Source organism: Trachinotus anak, unplaced genomic scaffold (assembly GCF_046630095.1).
Source record: "Trachinotus anak isolate AG129_WGS33_773 ecotype Australia unplaced genomic scaffold, CSIRO_AGI_Tana_v1 ptg000015l, whole genome shotgun sequence".
Classification (NCBI taxonomy): domain Eukaryota; kingdom Metazoa; phylum Chordata; class Actinopteri; order Carangiformes; family Carangidae; genus Trachinotus; species Trachinotus anak.
The window spans coordinates 2512988-2529416 of record NW_027273866.1 but is presented as its reverse complement, the minus strand read 5'-3'; the positions used below and the strand labels follow the sequence as shown (position 1 = coordinate 2529416).

At 44.0% G+C, this 16429-nt stretch overlaps 1 protein-coding gene across 1 annotated transcript in view; it reads left to right on the top strand.

Moving 5' to 3' along the window:
* Positions 1-16429, top strand: part of LOC139632850 (latent-transforming growth factor beta-binding protein 2-like) — an 82985-nt gene that overhangs the window by 50420 nt on the left and 16136 nt on the right. The window contains exons 10-29 of the mRNA XM_071498088.1: positions 217-339; positions 435-599; positions 2057-2386; positions 3234-3253; positions 3497-3533; positions 4002-4076; positions 5838-5963; positions 6477-6605; positions 6823-6942; positions 7253-7372; positions 9976-10095; positions 10292-10414; positions 10521-10646; positions 10760-10885; positions 10982-11107; positions 11310-11435; positions 11968-12093; positions 13049-13174; positions 13444-13563; positions 14578-14703. Of these exons, the coding sequence (XP_071354189.1) occupies positions 217-339; positions 435-599; positions 2057-2386; positions 3234-3253; positions 3497-3533; positions 4002-4076; positions 5838-5963; positions 6477-6605; positions 6823-6942; positions 7253-7372; positions 9976-10095; positions 10292-10414; positions 10521-10646; positions 10760-10885; positions 10982-11107; positions 11310-11435; positions 11968-12093; positions 13049-13174; positions 13444-13563; positions 14578-14703 (2490 nt within the window). The remainder of the gene's footprint in view (positions 1-216; positions 340-434; positions 600-2056; positions 2387-3233; positions 3254-3496; positions 3534-4001; positions 4077-5837; positions 5964-6476; positions 6606-6822; positions 6943-7252; positions 7373-9975; positions 10096-10291; positions 10415-10520; positions 10647-10759; positions 10886-10981; positions 11108-11309; positions 11436-11967; positions 12094-13048; positions 13175-13443; positions 13564-14577; positions 14704-16429) is intronic.

The following is a 16429-nucleotide window of genomic DNA, read 5'->3' as shown; positions in this document are numbered from 1 at the left end:
TTTCAAGGTGTAGATGTTTTCTAAAGCCTTACATCATGCAAGCTCTGTATACTTAATGTGAAATACAGAGCACTAAATCTGATATCGATACTTGTACCATGTTTGGTTCATTGGGAGTTCAATAAAGTTTTGCCAGGGGAAAAACATGACTTCATGATATTTCCATAATCAGAATGTACTAGATACTGCATGACTGTCATACTGTATATTTCACAGACATCAATGAGTGCCTGTTGCCTGGGATCTGTAAGAATGCTGAATGTCTCAACACCAGGGGAAGCTACAGGTGCACATGTAAACCGGGCTTCATGTTAGACGCTGCCAGGAGTCACTGTGTCTGTAAGTGCTGCTCATAATGACACATTATCATAAGGCTGTGACTATTTTATTACGTGTGGCTTTGATTTACATGATGGTATCGACTTTCTCCTCAGCGGACAAGGCTGTGTCTGTCCAGAGGGCACTGTGCTACCGTTCGGTGTCAGTGGGCACATGCTCTCTGCCACTTGCTCAACACATTACCAAGCAGATCTGCTGCTGCAGCCGAGTGGGCAAAGCCTGGGGCTCTGGGTGCGATCGCTGCCCTCTGCCAGGATCAGGTACAGTCAAAAGTCGCCCTGTACTGCTTCTGCATGTGTCTGAATTCTCCTCAAGGCTGACCTCGTCACCCTTATGCAAACTTAACCATCCATACCTGTTTTTTACTGTACCTGCTGAAGAACCATTCGCTGGGTTAAATGCTTTTGCAGATATAAAATGTCATATCTAATCTTATGCAAGGGTGAGCAATGATAGTGAAAGCACAGGCAAAGAATATTTACCACTTAGACACCATTTTGCTCTCTGCTAGGCATGTAAAGCAGGTCAAAATAATCAAATGTGTTTGGAGTGGAAAAGGACCAAAAACATAACAGTTTTCATATTTTGGAGGCTACATAATAGTGGGAGTCAGTCTTGTGTTATCACTCCAACCTCCAGAGAGAAACCCCACTAATAGACCGGCAAAACTTCACAGCAGAAATAAATAGCCTGGCCAAGTGAAACATGGGAAGTAGTTGTCATCATTTTTTTTTTTCATACCGATCTAATCTTCAAAGTCTCTGAGAGAAACAGGCTGGTTTTATGGAGTGTCTGTACTGGCCAATGATTCATAGGGATTGTCATAGATCAGATATCAGAGACACAGACCTCCATGGTGCTGCTCAGCCAGCACTGACACAGTACACAGACACACAGCCTCTGATTATTTCGGACGCTGGCTTTTGTAAGGCATGACAAGCTGTTAGAGCTGTGTTCTGAACAAAGCTGCCAGGCCCATTTCTTGTGACTTGGAGGTAACAGAAGCCCACTGACTTTCATTCCATATTTAACTTTCTGATGTGGCCCCTGATCATATATAGCCCTATTTCCCTCCACTTTAAATTCATCATTCAGTAGCTTATCGTATCCACATTTCCTGCATTTACACAAGCATTTACAGCGACCACATATCTGTCATTACTCGTATCTCTATTCCAGACTCTTTTGGCATAGAGTTGCTGGTTTCAGGTCAGGTAGGGGACACAGTGCTCCTCACTTGTAATGGATTCACCATTGCTGAGGTTTGTTGGGCTCGGACACAAAGAATTGCAGTCTCCCTACTTTTAAGTAACCAGCCAATCCTCCATTAGCCTCTCATTCACATACCTCTACACCAAAGAGTTCAAAGGTCAGTCAGTATTACATGATCTTCTACTTCCCCCAAATGCAGTGGTTGTGTCTATTTGTTTGCAGAGATCCCCCAGTCTCGCCACATCCCCTCCTGGTAGCCCTCTGTGACAGCTGTCACTGCCCTGCTGTCACTGCCCTGCCACTGCCCTGTTATGTTGAGCACAGCATGCTCAACATAACAGTATTACACGGATGGCTTATGGTATTGCTGTGGACATCAGACAGAAATACAAGCCACAATTACACTCTGGCAATGTTTGACGTTAGCTTTAAGAGTCGGCGAGCATGACACAAAGGCAATGTTTTCTATAGCTCATTGTTTGCTGATGTGTTTCCTACCCTGCAGACCATTTCAAGGAGATCTGCCCAGCTGGTCATGGATATACCTACTCGCGCTCTGATGTGCAGATTTCTCTCAGACAGCTGGAAGGTGACGATCTGCAGAGCACAGGGGTATCATGGGAGGAGCAGAATCCCACTTACCCTCAGCCTCCATCCTCCCAGCCGTCACTGCTGTTGCCCATCAGGCCACAATTCCCCATCTACCCACAGACACCACAAGTGTCCCAATACCCTGAGTACCCTGAGATACCACAGGTACCTCAGGATCCTCTGACTCCACAGCAGCCTCTCCATCCCTCTCATCCAGACAGACAGACACCTACACAGCCAGAAGGTGAGATTAAAATGCGTGGTACATGAAACCTTTGCCAAGTTGTCTTTTAGGTTGATAAATGTTTACTCTGAATAGTAGAGAGATGAAAAATTGTTGCTGCCGAATGTTCTGTACATATTATACACTCAGGCTTCAGAGTTATCCAAACATGGTATTCACTTAACCACTTGAATATTTTTACCACAACCCATGTCATAAACAATGCAGGGCAGCTGAGTGATTACACAATAGGAATTTTTTTCTGCAGGACGTAAATGGATTAACTTCTTTTTTAAGAATCCAAACATCAACAGGATGTTTTGAGCTCCACAAATAAATGCTCAGGCCAGCAACGAACAAATTCGGAGGAGTATTCATGTTCACCATCCATCAAAGTGAAACCCCTGTGAGCATCACAGCAATACACACAAGTAATGAACATTGGTCATACATCTAAATCCTCAGGATTTTCTGCAAATGCATCCTCCTGATTTAATGCTTGTGAGATACTTTACTGGCACAGCCACCACATTTTGATTTATGTCAGGAGACAATTCTGTAAATATTTAAGGATTTTTGTCTTCATTATCAGAGATATCTATTTCCTTGTCTCTCTTTGCATTTTTCCTCAGCCAGTAGTCTGCGCTGCTTTTATGATACAATTTTCTCTGTCTGGCTTAGAGGATAAATGTGCTGTAAGCTTTGTTTTATTAGAGTTAAAGACCTCCAAAGCTGCAAGTCAAGTGCTTAAAGAGAGCACAGATTTTTGTGTATGTTGCTTGTTGTCAGTGAGGGTACTTGTTAATACGAACAGAATGTCAGCTTTTGCTACTGATAAACTTTTCCTCTTCTCTCTGTCTGGTGGCAGATGTGGAAATTCTGAGCCTGGTAAGTTCCCCCTCCCTGTCTTGGCTATTGAAATGTTTGTCTTAAGACGATATACTCTAGTTATCTCAGCTGGAGAGTTTGTTTTGATTATATAACTTATTCAGGCCACATTTTGGTAGATAAACACTCCTAATTAGTACTAAATATGATAACAAAAGCAGACATATTGTATGAATATGAATTTAGTAATGAAAAATGTAATCAAAACCTGTTTTTAACAAATAATACTTGCTTGTTTTTTAGCCAGCTGTTGTGACTGACTCACCAGTGAAATATCCAGGTATTTTTTTTTCTTGGCTTTACTACATATTCACCCTTGACGAGTGCCTCAGCACTGCTGTTTAATGCTTCTTGTGGTTTTATTTAGCATCTCTAAGCTCAAGGCCCAGTTGTAGTTTTAGTCGGGCACAGACGTGATGTGTTTTCTATAAATTGCTCACTCCTGCACAGTGGTGGCAGTCTCAGTCCCTGTCTGCTCTGCCCTCACGCCAGTGAAAACATTGACATTAAAGTCTGAAGGTTCCCTTCATTCATTAAGTGTACTTGATTTATTTTGGTCATTGTACTGTTTTTATCCCAGAGAAAAGAGTAGATCATTTTTATTCAGCAGCCCAGTGAGTGACAGCTAAAGTAGTAGTGGTTGGGAAAACAAGCAGTGTATCGTAAAGGTCGTGGAGAATGATAATTTACTTTATAAGACAGTGTTAGTGGTTCTTTGTATTCACACTCACCCACTCCCTCTTCACAGAGACTTCTCCAGACTCTTCCATCACCAGCCTGAGGCCAGATTCAAAGGACACGACCCAAACAGACTCAGTCACAGGTAAAATAACCTCGTATTAACCGAATGTAGGAATTACACATATCAAAATACAGAAAAATCCCACTATGAAAATAGAATAGAAAAACAGAAAAAAAACAAGACAGACTTGGGCAATTTAGTCTGTGTTAACCTGGGTGCACTTTTTTTATCAGTTTGTTCTTTAAAACTGGAGTGCAGGACTTTTATATATAAATGAACATCTGTTAGATTCCAGCCATTCACAAATGAGTCCACAGAATGCTGATTAAACCTATCAGCAGCAGATAAATCTCTCTGTATTTCACTATATACTGGTTTTAAATCTGGTGTTTGTGGCAACATTTCCACACTGGAGCATCAGTAGTGATTCGTTTTACATTGAGCAGCAATCATTGGTTTGCCAGAGCTGAAGAGGAGAGGGACTGTTGTGATGGAGAGTGGCAGGGCCTATGGCAGAAAAACCTGGGAAACAGCCAAGAAAGTTTCTGATGCTCCAGATTCAGAGGAAGGATTACACTGAAAGAGAAAGCAGTCAACGACACGAACACACACAGCACTCAACGTCACCAGGCCTGTCTCGGTCTGATGACTGCTAACCCTAACCCGACAGCAGTCCTCACTCTCTCCAAAGATGACAACAACCTAGCTAAGCTAAACGCACTTCGTCAGCAGTAATCAGTCCCAAACTCACACATGCCAGAGTGTGTTAACCAGCAAACAGAAATCTTCCACGTCCTTAATTCTCTGAAGTAAACAAGAATTATTATTAAGCTTGTTAGGTACTGAACGAGCCCTGAAGCACTCTGAAAAAGTATTTATTGTATATTAACTGCAAATGATGAAATCGCTGTCAGAACAGAGTAAAATATGGACGGCAGAATGAAATGAATGAAAATAACTGATGTAAGTCAGGTTATAAAAATACAAAATAACTGATGTAAATCAGCTTATTACACTGGATGCAAATCTAAAATCACCAGGTGGGTATGGGGCTGTAGGACAACCATGCGCAAGAACAGCATGAAACTGAATTCTTCATTTTTTATGTTCTCTGTCAACTGCTGGCAGACAGCAGCATTTCTCATGAGGCATTCTTGCAGGCTGACCCAGAGTAAAGCTGTGGAGCGCTTGTACTCTGCTTTTATTTGACCCCTTTTCTCAAAGCCAAGTTGGCTTGAAGATGCGGCACTGCACAGAGGGTGAGAGGGCGAAAAACCAAGAAAGAGTGTGCCTCTTGGAAGGAGAAGCTATCCTGAGTGGATGGAGGCCAGATTTATGACAAATGCAGGAAGAAGGGAAGACGGAGTGAAAGTGTGTGTGTGTGATAGAGAGAGTGAAGTGACTCACGATTGGAAGGTTAAGGAGGTGGGGAGAATTTACAGTAATCCTATAGAAAAAGACATGATGTAGTTAGTTTTTTCCTCCTCAGCCATACACAGGGGCCCAGTTCAGTGTCTTTGTTTTACCACAGTCCATTTGGATGGAAAAAGACAAGAACAACACTGATGTCAGGCTCTACTGTGCATGACCTGTTTCTCGTCGACCTCTTTGTAAGCGCTCCATACCACCTGTTAGAACACTACGGTGCTGTAAAACCTGTCCTCTCATCCAAGACTCCACCTATAAAACAGCAAGACAGGTTCCAGTGGAGAACAACATGTGTTACTGGAATGCGTTTTTTATTTTTTACACTGTCTGTAATGTTGTGTAACCTTAGGTCACAAATATCATTGTCTGCTTTCTGAGTAACGACTGTGCACATTTCCGTGGCTGTTCTTTCAGGTATTGACAAGTGTGCCACCACCCCCACCATATGTGGACGTGGGAAATGCATTCCTGTGCAGACTGGCTACACCTGCCAGTGTGAGCCAGGATTCAAGCTCAGTGCGCTGCAGACCAACTGCATTGGTAAGCACCGGTGGGCGAGAGAGGGAGATGGAGTGAGACAGGGGTAATGGTTGGACACTGAAAGAGAAGGGGGGGCATACAGACACACACATGCTGACACCAGAGGCCCCAGCGGCTCTGTCTATCATCATCTCAGTGCAAGCAAGTCTTCAACACCAAACATTACACGGCACAGAAGCCTTGAGAAATTAAGCAAGCCAAAATGAAAGAGATCCGTTTGTTTATGTTGACCTGTTCCGTGATGCCTGACAACAGCGTGCAGGCCATCCAAAGAGCTGCCACAGTGCTGTGATCCCTTACCTCACATTGAAGGCCTTGGCTGGAGCCTCTGCTCCACCCGGCTGGGCTCAGGCCCATCACTGTGGAATGTCTGTATAGTAGAGGAGCTCCAAAGTCAGGGGCTGGAAAGTGCATGGTCTTTGCTGGTGAAATGGAACTGCAATATGATGTTGTATTCGATCTTTTCTACTCTCCTTCGCTGTCTTGACCTCCTGTCTCTGTCTCCCATCGCAGATCTGAATGAGTGTGACGAGGACCCATGTGAAGGGAAGGGCCGCTGCGTAAACAGCTATGGCTCCTACACATGCCAGTGCCACAGCGGCTACAGCCAAGTGATCACCCAGAACAGGAAGTTCTGTCAAGGTGAGGCACAGCCCAAGCAAAACAGCAAGAGATATAATGTTTCCAGTGGATGAAAGTCACCACAGGCTGCTGTTACCTTTTTGACTCTCTGTCAGAGCAGTGCAAGTTCTTGTCTGTCAGCGCTGTTCATTTAAAAAGCATCCTGCCCTAATTAATGCTGTGGAACACAATAGTCACTTTCTTTTCCGTTCTCCTTGGTTTTCATTCAAACTGGCAGACATTAATGAGTGCAGCATGCCCAACAAGTGCCAGAATGGCAAATGTGTCAACACAGAAGGATCTTACACCTGTGAATGCAACAGTGGCTACGCCAAGTCTTGGAGAGGCCTGTGCGAAGGTGACATGCATGCACTCACAAGCACCTACGCACACAGTCAAGTTCTTATAACAGCACAGTCCTAGCCAGACCTATTTGTTTGCTGCCATGAGTTAATGTGTAGCCCGGTAACAAAACACATGTATTTTCCTCTAGTGGAAGCCAGGAAGAAAACTATGAGAAAGCTCTGCTCAGTTCGTGACAGAGCGATTGTTTGTTTGCATATATTAGCATCTGTGACGTCACACCCTTTCTTCTATGCATGTGCACATTGATTTAGTAACAGCTAATTCAAATTATTATTTTCATATCCCACCTTCTCCCTGAGCAGATGTAGATGAGTGCAGAGATCCCAGCTCCTGTCCCAGCGGTGTCTGCATCAACACTCTCGGCTCCTTCCAGTGCCAGGCCTGCGGCCCGGGCTTCAGGCCCGTCAGTGAAAGATGTGTGGGTAAGGCAACCCCACACTCCATCATAGCAGCAGCACCACCACTACACAAACTCCTCTGGGTTTTCCCTCTTACACCATAAAAGCTTCCTGTTTTAGGTAACATTTACGTAGATGAAACTGCTGCTGCCGGTTGGCATCACCAAAAATAACCAAGGTGACATGGCAACCAGCCATGCTGTTAAAGACCTGTTGACAGCCTGTGATCCAGCACAGTTCACCTAATAGCACGAGCTGAATTAGGTTTACTGAGCCCAGCTTTTTGCTCAAAGGGACACTGTGCCTGCTGATGTGCACAAAATTTTACAGAAACTATTTTATTTTATGCTTCAGCAGTGCGTATTAGATGTTCTCTGTGCAGTGTGGATCACTACTCGGCCCACATGACAGCCCAAAACCACAGTGACTGTGGGCGTAGCACAACAACCCACCCTCTCTGTCCATTCAGTGTTTCCACGTATGATATATCAGCTTCTCCACCCAGCAGCCTCTGCATATCCCCAATATTGTTTAAACACATTCACCGTGTTACTGCTGATCTTTCGATATCACTGACCCCCGTAAAAAGATTGTTTATAATACTTCAATTTGGGAGAGTCCAAATATTTTCTCTTGGCCACAGCCTTGAACAAACAGCGTATTATTGTTGGAGAGCTCTGGCCACTGCACTCTTGGGCCCGGCAGAGGCCAGCACGGTTTTATTACCACTGCTGAGCTAGGTGAGAGAACTGAGCAGTCACTGGAGATGTATGAGGAGGCCAGACGGTCAATTCCCTAAAGCGAAGAGGTCTTGACACGTAAGCAAATTCTCTCACTCATCCATAGTGTTGTCATGGTCCACTGTAAAACTCTTACTGCAGATTATTAGCTTTGAATACACAAATGGCCGACAAACTGCATTTGATGTGTGTTTTTTAAGCTAACATGCTAGTAGCTCCCAGCCTGAATTTGTCCCTGTTACATAACAGCCTGACTGGTGTTACTAACCACATCCCCTCTTTAAGACCCCTCTAATTTGTTTGGAAACTTAAGCTCCTGGAATAAGGGTTCCAGAAATGTGAAAAGCTAAAAGACCAAATGAGGATGAAAAATACAGAAATCAGCTTTACAAGTACTTTGGAGTTCTTTCTAAACGATTTCTCAGTGGGTCTGACAACTGATGCCCTCGTTTAAAGTCTCATGATTTTCCTGATTCCAAAGAAAACACCACTTCAGCTACTTACTGTTTGTCAGTCAACTAGTAGTATTCATTCCCTGTACATCTGTGGTATATAAATAGTAACTTAGAGGAACCCGGTAAATGAGGGATAACACCAGAGGTAAATATTTTTACTCCGAACATCCACACAGGCAGCGCTAACAGTCCCACAGTATACGTCTGGTGCTGTGGGAGTCACATAAAACAGGCAACATGAGTGCTGGGTTTCCAGCATTTGCTTCAGTCAATTGACGGTAACTCAGTAGTTTGGGCCCAATTGGCCGAATCGTGGATAAGCCTAATTGCTGGTGTGATAGAGAAAACAGCTCCATTCCCTTGTCAAGGCTTATCGTTGAGGCCTGAGAGATGCCGGATGATTGCAGAAACAAAGCATCGGGCCACACTGACAGACGTCTGGCAGTGCCTATGGCTAGGCAAACAAAACCCAGTCTGTGACTCTGTGTTTTCACTGTGTGAGCTCTCTGTTTCAGCATCTCTATCACCGCTCAGTAACTCTCTCCACCTCCTTTGTAGACAAATACTTTTCCTTCCTCTCCCCCTTTCCCTTCCTCTTTTACTGTCTCTTACACTCACATAATTGGACCTCAGTTGCCTTTTCTCTCCACACCTTCATGAGACCTGAAAAACTTGCCATTGTTAACACTTGGTAAATTCCACTATAAAACATTATTTCTGCATGAGGTTTTCCACATAATTCCTGGGTCAACTATTCTGACTCATGAAGTGGAAAAGACAGCTACTGCTGTAAATAGTAAAAGGCCTTCATGAATGAGGTTTGGGTCTGTGCGCTGATGTAATTTAATGTCTGCTGTCATTTTGCACACTAATTATGCTGTGATTGTTTCCCCTTTATTGCTGCAATATGCTTATACAGCCCTTAGTTTGTATACAGGTCTTTATTTTATCAATGCTGTCTCCTGCGGCAAAAGTTCATTTTTACCACAGGGATCATCAACCCTACATCTTATATTTAATCTTATGTTGAAAGGTTGGTTCACCCAAATTAAAAATAAAAAAAAATCAAATAAATTTTTTTTTCTTACCTCCAGTGGGCACAACCAACCATGCAGGCTTTCCAGGTTTGGAGGTTCTGTTTTTCAGGTCTCTGCCGTAACCTTAATAAAATGGGGGTGAACTTTGTTTGTGGTGTTAACAGCATTTAAAACATACACAGACAATTAGACGAAAAGTGATATTTCTAAAGAAGCCCTAGAATCTGCCAGAATTGACGTCTGTGGATTACACAGATACCTGACACTTTATATATATCTTAAAAGATATATTGCTGTTTAATATTATTAACGTAATATTTAAATTCTAATTGAGGCAGGATAAAACCTAAAATCATATTCCCATACATGTGTCTCTTGATCCCTTCTGTCCTCAGATGTAAACGAGTGCTTGAACCAAACAGTGTGCAGTCATGGTAGGTGTGTCAACACTGAGGGCTCCTATAGGTGCAACTGTTTCCAAGGCTACCAACTCTCACCGGACAACATTTGCCAAGGTAACTATCGGTCAGAAGATCAGTCAGACATTATTAATGTCTCATTTCAAAGTAACAGTTCTGTGAATAGTTCTCCACAGTGCTACTACAGAAGCCTCGCGGCACCATTGAAGGTTTATAAAGAGGCTACAAAGAGTCAGCAGTTGTCTTTATTTCCTGAGGCCCTCCTTTTTTATCCTCTATATCTTCCCTCCAGATGTGGATGAGTGTGTGCTCCCGGGAGTCTGTCTCCATGGCCGCTGTGTCAATCTGGACGGCACCCACAAATGCACCTGTAACCATGGCTACCAAGTCACCTCAGACAGCAAAGCTTGTGAAGGTCTGCAAAGGATTATCTATGTAGGGTGTAACTCATCACTGCATGCTCTGCTCGTGAAGCTCTCTTGACAGCAGCATAATGTCTGCAAATTATTTCTTTTTGTTAGATGTCAATGAGTGCGCAACTGGTAATGCATGCCCTGCGGGAATTTGCATCAACACAGCAGGTTCCTACACTTGCCAGAACTGCAGGCCTGGGTTTGAACCATCTGTTGATGGGCTGAGATGTGAAGGTATGAAGTCCGCTGTCTAATGGTTTCCACTAAACTGCGCTTTTTGACAAACATTGATAGATTGTGATGATTCATCTGCCCATCTGTGGTAAATCTGGTCTTTTTGTTTTCAGATGTGAATGAGTGTGCCCAGGCTGACTTGTGTCTAGGTGGGGTGTGTGCCAACACGGAGGGATCCTACACCTGCACTAGGTGTAAGGCTGGCTACAGAGTGTCTCAAGACCGGCAGAGGTGTGAAGGTAAATCCGGGCTCCCGCCATTAAAAACTCCTTTGCTGGGCAACTGAATTCCCTCCACATTTTATAGTGATGTCTGTGCTGATATGTTTCACTCAGATATTGATGAGTGCCAGTCCCTGTCTACCTGTGGCAACGGGATCTGTCTAAACTCAGAAGGCTCTTACACCTGTAAGAACTGCCCTACAGGGTACAGAGTATCTTATGACGGGGAGCTCTGTGAAGGTTGGTTTATTACACACCATTCCTGTAAAAGGAACACTGCAGAACATCACATGTATCTTAAATGCAGTCTCACAGACCTCACACTGGGGATGAAAGTGCTTTTCTTTGTGAATTTGGATCTTTTTTCTTGGCTTTTTTCTTGGCTGTAGAGACATCCCAGTCCTGCAGAGATTGTCTAACATTGTTTGTTGTTTCACACCAGATATTGATGAGTGTGCACTGCCCACTACATGCCCCCAGGGAACATGCACAAACACAGAGGGTTCCTTCACATGTATCATCTGTCAACCCGGTTTCACAGTCTCTGAGGATGGACAACAGTGTGATGGTGAGGCTTTGGGCTGTTTTTGTGCAGGAATGTGCTTTGTTATGTTTGTATACTTGAGCACAGGTGTGTGTAGCCTCTTCTATTCAAGCATGCCAGATGAGGCTTTAATACCCATCAAAGCTGCGGTTAGGGTGAATGTGCCAGCTCTGTCAAACATGTTCCCCAGCTGGGGTAGGTTGTATGTAAACAGCATCAGGTGTGACAGCTTGGACTAAAAGCTCCTTCATCTGTGCTCAAAATCCCAAAATACTCCTTCTAGACATCACATCATAGCTGGATCCTGGATCCCTCCACCTCTGGCACCACTCATTTAATCCTTGCTCAACACAATGAGACACCGGCCCTCAAATAGAACAAGATGATGTCAGGCGAATGTCCTGCAGATAGCTCAGCTAAAAAGGCAGAGGTGTCGACATTTGTAATTCCTAGTTCCAGTGATTACTGATCTAACTGATTAAAACTGGCGGGGTTTATTTATTTGAAGCCAGAGATGATAATCTGTGCTATGATGTGTCTGTGTATCTGTGCCCAGATGTGGATGAGTGCTCGGTGGCTAACGTGTGCCCCGGCCAGCTGTGCTTGAACACCCCAGGATCTTACATATGCAGGAGCTGTGGAGCCGGCCTGCAACTGACTGAGGACGGTTACAGCTGCGAGGGTAAGACTCCATCTGTATTTACCTACCTGCTAAGGATAGCTTAAGCTGCCACTATGGTGAACATTGGACCTGACATTACAGTAGACCACAGTAAATGAGGACTGCGTTAGCCCTAGAACATGATTACAGAAAATCTTTACAGTATTCAGTAATTTGTCATGACATGATTTATGAGATCAATGCGGTGAGATGGCTGCTTTGATGAATCCAGGGAGGTTAGATCTGTCATGACTTCATGGGAAGCAGAAAAGGAATGATTATTTAAATGGATTCAAACATGGCCTCAGTTAGTCATATATACCGTGGTGTGTTTTTCAATGGAAGTGTGGATCAAGCCGGAGAGGAAGATCCCCCACCGATATGTGTCTTTGTGCTGGGAAAAAGTTTCACAAAACAAGCACCAGTCCAAGTCGGCCTCTGACAGGATTTTAATGGATGTCTCTGATGCCATGGAAAATATTAAGGGCTTAATTTGAAATGAAGTCAACCACTCCCCTGCCTTCCATGTACTGGAGCAAGCTCGCCCTGTTGAACTCTCTCTGTTCACCCAAAGGCAAAACCGAGCCGTCTCAATCACTTAACAATGGCCCACACTATTTTCTTCATAAGAAATACAATCTGTGCCGGCTCGAGGAATTTCCAATGATCACATAACAGCGAGCCAGTGACTGTTTGTAGATATAGTCATTATACGCCACCTGTAATAGCTTGCTGTTTTGGATTCAGTGACCATCCTGCATACTTATCTTTCCACTCTTTTTAATAAAACACTGTCAGTGCGATCTAATAAAGAGGGCTTTTCTTACTGCATGTTGGACTGAGTCACACGAAGCCATTAACAATTTTTAACAGATAAGAGAGTGAATTATCAAAAAGTGGACTCTTAAGAGGTCCCTTAGCTTAACATGATAACCCATAGCTAACCTTTTCCTCTTCTTCTTCTTCTGTCTCTCAGATATCGATGAGTGCCAGACCCCAGGTGTGTGCCCCATGGGTGTTTGCACCAACACAGAGGGCTCCTTCTCCTGCATGTCCTGCGACCCGGGCTTCACACTGGCACCCAACGGGCTCTCATGTGAAGGTACAGTGCTGTGGGTGGTTCACTGTGGTCACTAAAATTTACGATGGCTGCGCAATCCATTTCACAGTCATCTGTTCCAGCGTGCTATAGTAAGAATAAGTCATTACTCACCAATGTCGATGATGCCTAACTTTTCTGACATGTTCACTGTGGTCTGGAAGCTCTTCACCCATAATGACAAAACTTGGGCAAATTTGAAGTGAGACCCAGTGATTTACAGCTGGCGTGAATGTGTCATACTGATGACGTCTGTGTATGTGTCAATACAGATGTGAACGAATGTGAGGACACCAGCCTGTGTCTCGGAGGCGAGTGCACCAACGCCGTCGGTTCTTATAGCTGCTCCTGCCCTGCTGGTCTGGAGCTGGTGGATGGGACATCCTGCAGAGGTGTATATAGACACACACACTTATATATATACTATGGATAATTAGACACATAAAATATACCATTAGTGGTTAACCATTTCTAGTGGCTTAATTCAATTAAATTAAATTAAATTTTATTTGTATAGCGCCAAATCATAATATACATTATCTCAAGGCACTTTACAGGGCAAGGTCAAGACCTTACTTTGTTACAGAGAAAAACCCAACAGTTCCCACAAAGAGCAAGAGCTTGGCAACAGGGGGGAGGAAAAACTCCCTTTTAACAGGAAGAAACCTCCAACAGAACCGGGCTCAGGGTGGGCGGCCGTCTGCCTCGACCGGTTGGGTTTAGGAGGAGATAAAAAAGGGGGGGTGGGGGGAGGAGAGAGGAGAAAAGAGAGAGAGAGAGAGACCAGGAACAGCTGTGTAGGTAATGGTGTTATCAATAATAATGACAGATAACAGTGGTTAATAGTAAAGATGAGTAGTGGTGGATCTGGATCCTGCTGCTCCCGAGGCAGAGAGACCTGCAGAATGAGGACAGAGAGAGGGAGAGAGAGGAGAAGCACAAACTACGGGAGAGAAAAAGATACAAAGTTAATGGCATAAAGTAGAGAGAGAGAGAGAGACAGAGAGAGAGAGCGCCCAGTGAATCATGGGAATCCCCCAGCAGTCTAGCTCTATAGCAGCATACCTAAGGGATGGGTCAGGACATACCCGAGCCAGCCCTAACTATAAGCTTTACTAAACAGGACAGTTTTAAGCCTGATCTTAAAGGTAGAGAAGGTGTCTGACTCCCAAACCCACACTGGGAGCTGATTCCACAGGAGAGGAGCCTGATAGCTGAAGGCTCTGCCCCCCATTCTGCTCTTACAAACTCTGGGAACCACAAGTAGACCTGCATTTAGAGAGCGAAGTGTCCTATTGGGAAAATAGGGAACTATAGGCTCTGCAAGGTACCTGACCATTCATGGCTTACCTCATATTGGCATCTTGACACAGCTGTGTGTGTATGTTTGTGCTTGTGTGTGACAGATATCAATGAGTGTTTAACCATCATGGGGATCTGTGGTGAGGGAGACTGTCTGAACACGGAGGGTTCCTACTCATGCATCTGTCCTGATGGATATACCACCATTGATGGAAGGACTGGCTGCCAAGGTAGAGTAACACACTTCAGCATGAACAGTAACAGCAATGGCAAATTATTTTTCAGACAAATTTTATAGACTTTGTGTAATTGGGTGAGGCAGAGTCAAAAATTGGCGAAAGTTGGTAATAATGTAATAATGTTTTTTAGCACATGCTGCTCTAGTCATTTTACAGTAACCTTGTTGGCTTGCTGGCTTTCTTCATTCAGTGCAGGCAGGCTGACAGAGTGTCTTGGGTGCTGAGACCAGGCCTGGGACCCCTGGCATGGGTGCTCAGACTAGCCTTTCTGTGTAATGGACCATGTCCTCATCAACTGTTCGGAAATCAGTTTGATGTTATTCCAGCCGCACCCAGTGACCCTCTGGTCACAGCAATGGGGGGAAAATGAAAATGTAGCCTGATCATCAGCAAAGGAAGAATTTTCTTTTCAACAAACTGGAGCATTTGCTGTCAAAATACATGAAATAACTTTGGCTAGGATGTCAGAATTGGATCAGTGTTATTTCTGGTGGGTGTTGTTATTAAGAGGTGAAGTTAAGTAAACAGCGGGATGTCTGGCAGTGAAATATCCTGTCATGATATGATGCAGGTAGGGGTGGATATCTGAGTGCAGGCCAAGTGGCAACCCACTGTTACATCACCCAGTGGTTTGTGAATGGCCATTTTAAAGCCTCGACTTTGTATTTTGGCCGTTGTCGTTTTTTTTTTTTTTAAACCAGATGAGACCATATTTGGCGGAAAGGGTAGAGCTAAAGAGGAGTGAGGGGTGGATCTGACCTGCTCTGTACTCTAACCTGATTGTCAGGCAGGTCGCCGAGTGTGGTGCAGTCTGTTAATCACATGGTAGCCACGCCCTAATTCATATCCTGCTTTATCATCTATTTTGACCATAATTTTAAAAAATGAACATCATGTTGTATTGAAGAAGACTTGAAAATAGCAACTGAGACGATTAACTCATTAGGAAAATGTTTACTGAGGTAATAAATCAAGAGAGACGTAGGGCCATTTTCCCATAGACTTCAATCTGACTCCTTTTTGCAACCAGTGGAGTTGCCCCCTGATGGTCATTAGATAGAATGCAGCTTTTAGCATAGGTTTCACCTGGAGTCTAAATCGATTTTTATATACAGTCTATGGCAACGGCTGAGGGTAAGAGGACTTGGGTCCCTCCTTGCACAGGGACATTCTTCCACTGAGGCTTTGGCTTTGGAGTGCTTTAGATCGTCCACAGACGTCCACAGCAAACTGCCCAGCTTGCATCAGGTACTTTGGCTGCTTGCCACAACAAATACAGGGCTCTAATTATCCTATAAATCAGCAGTTGTCGTATATTTTCTTGCAGTCTGCCATTGTGTGTACAGTGCTGACACAATGAAAGCCAGACCCCTCTGACATGAGCCTGTGGGGGAAGGTGAAGGGAAGATGAGGGTGTGTGAGTTTATGGGAATGAAAGAAGGGTTTAGTCAGGTGAGGCCAAAATGATGCTTGGCCTCGACCTGGCCAAACTTTCAGCAAAAACAGAACATACATAATAAAGGACTGACAGCGGACTGAAACATATCTAAACTTAATCCAAATCATCAGGTTGTGCCATGGATTTGTTCTGCCTTTCAATGCGGGCTTTGAAGTCCTTGAAATAAATCCAAAGATATCTAGTCACAGCATATTTATGTGTTTACTTATAGTCTGGAGCATTCATTTTATTTCTCCCTATCTTTTGCAAATGGGTGTT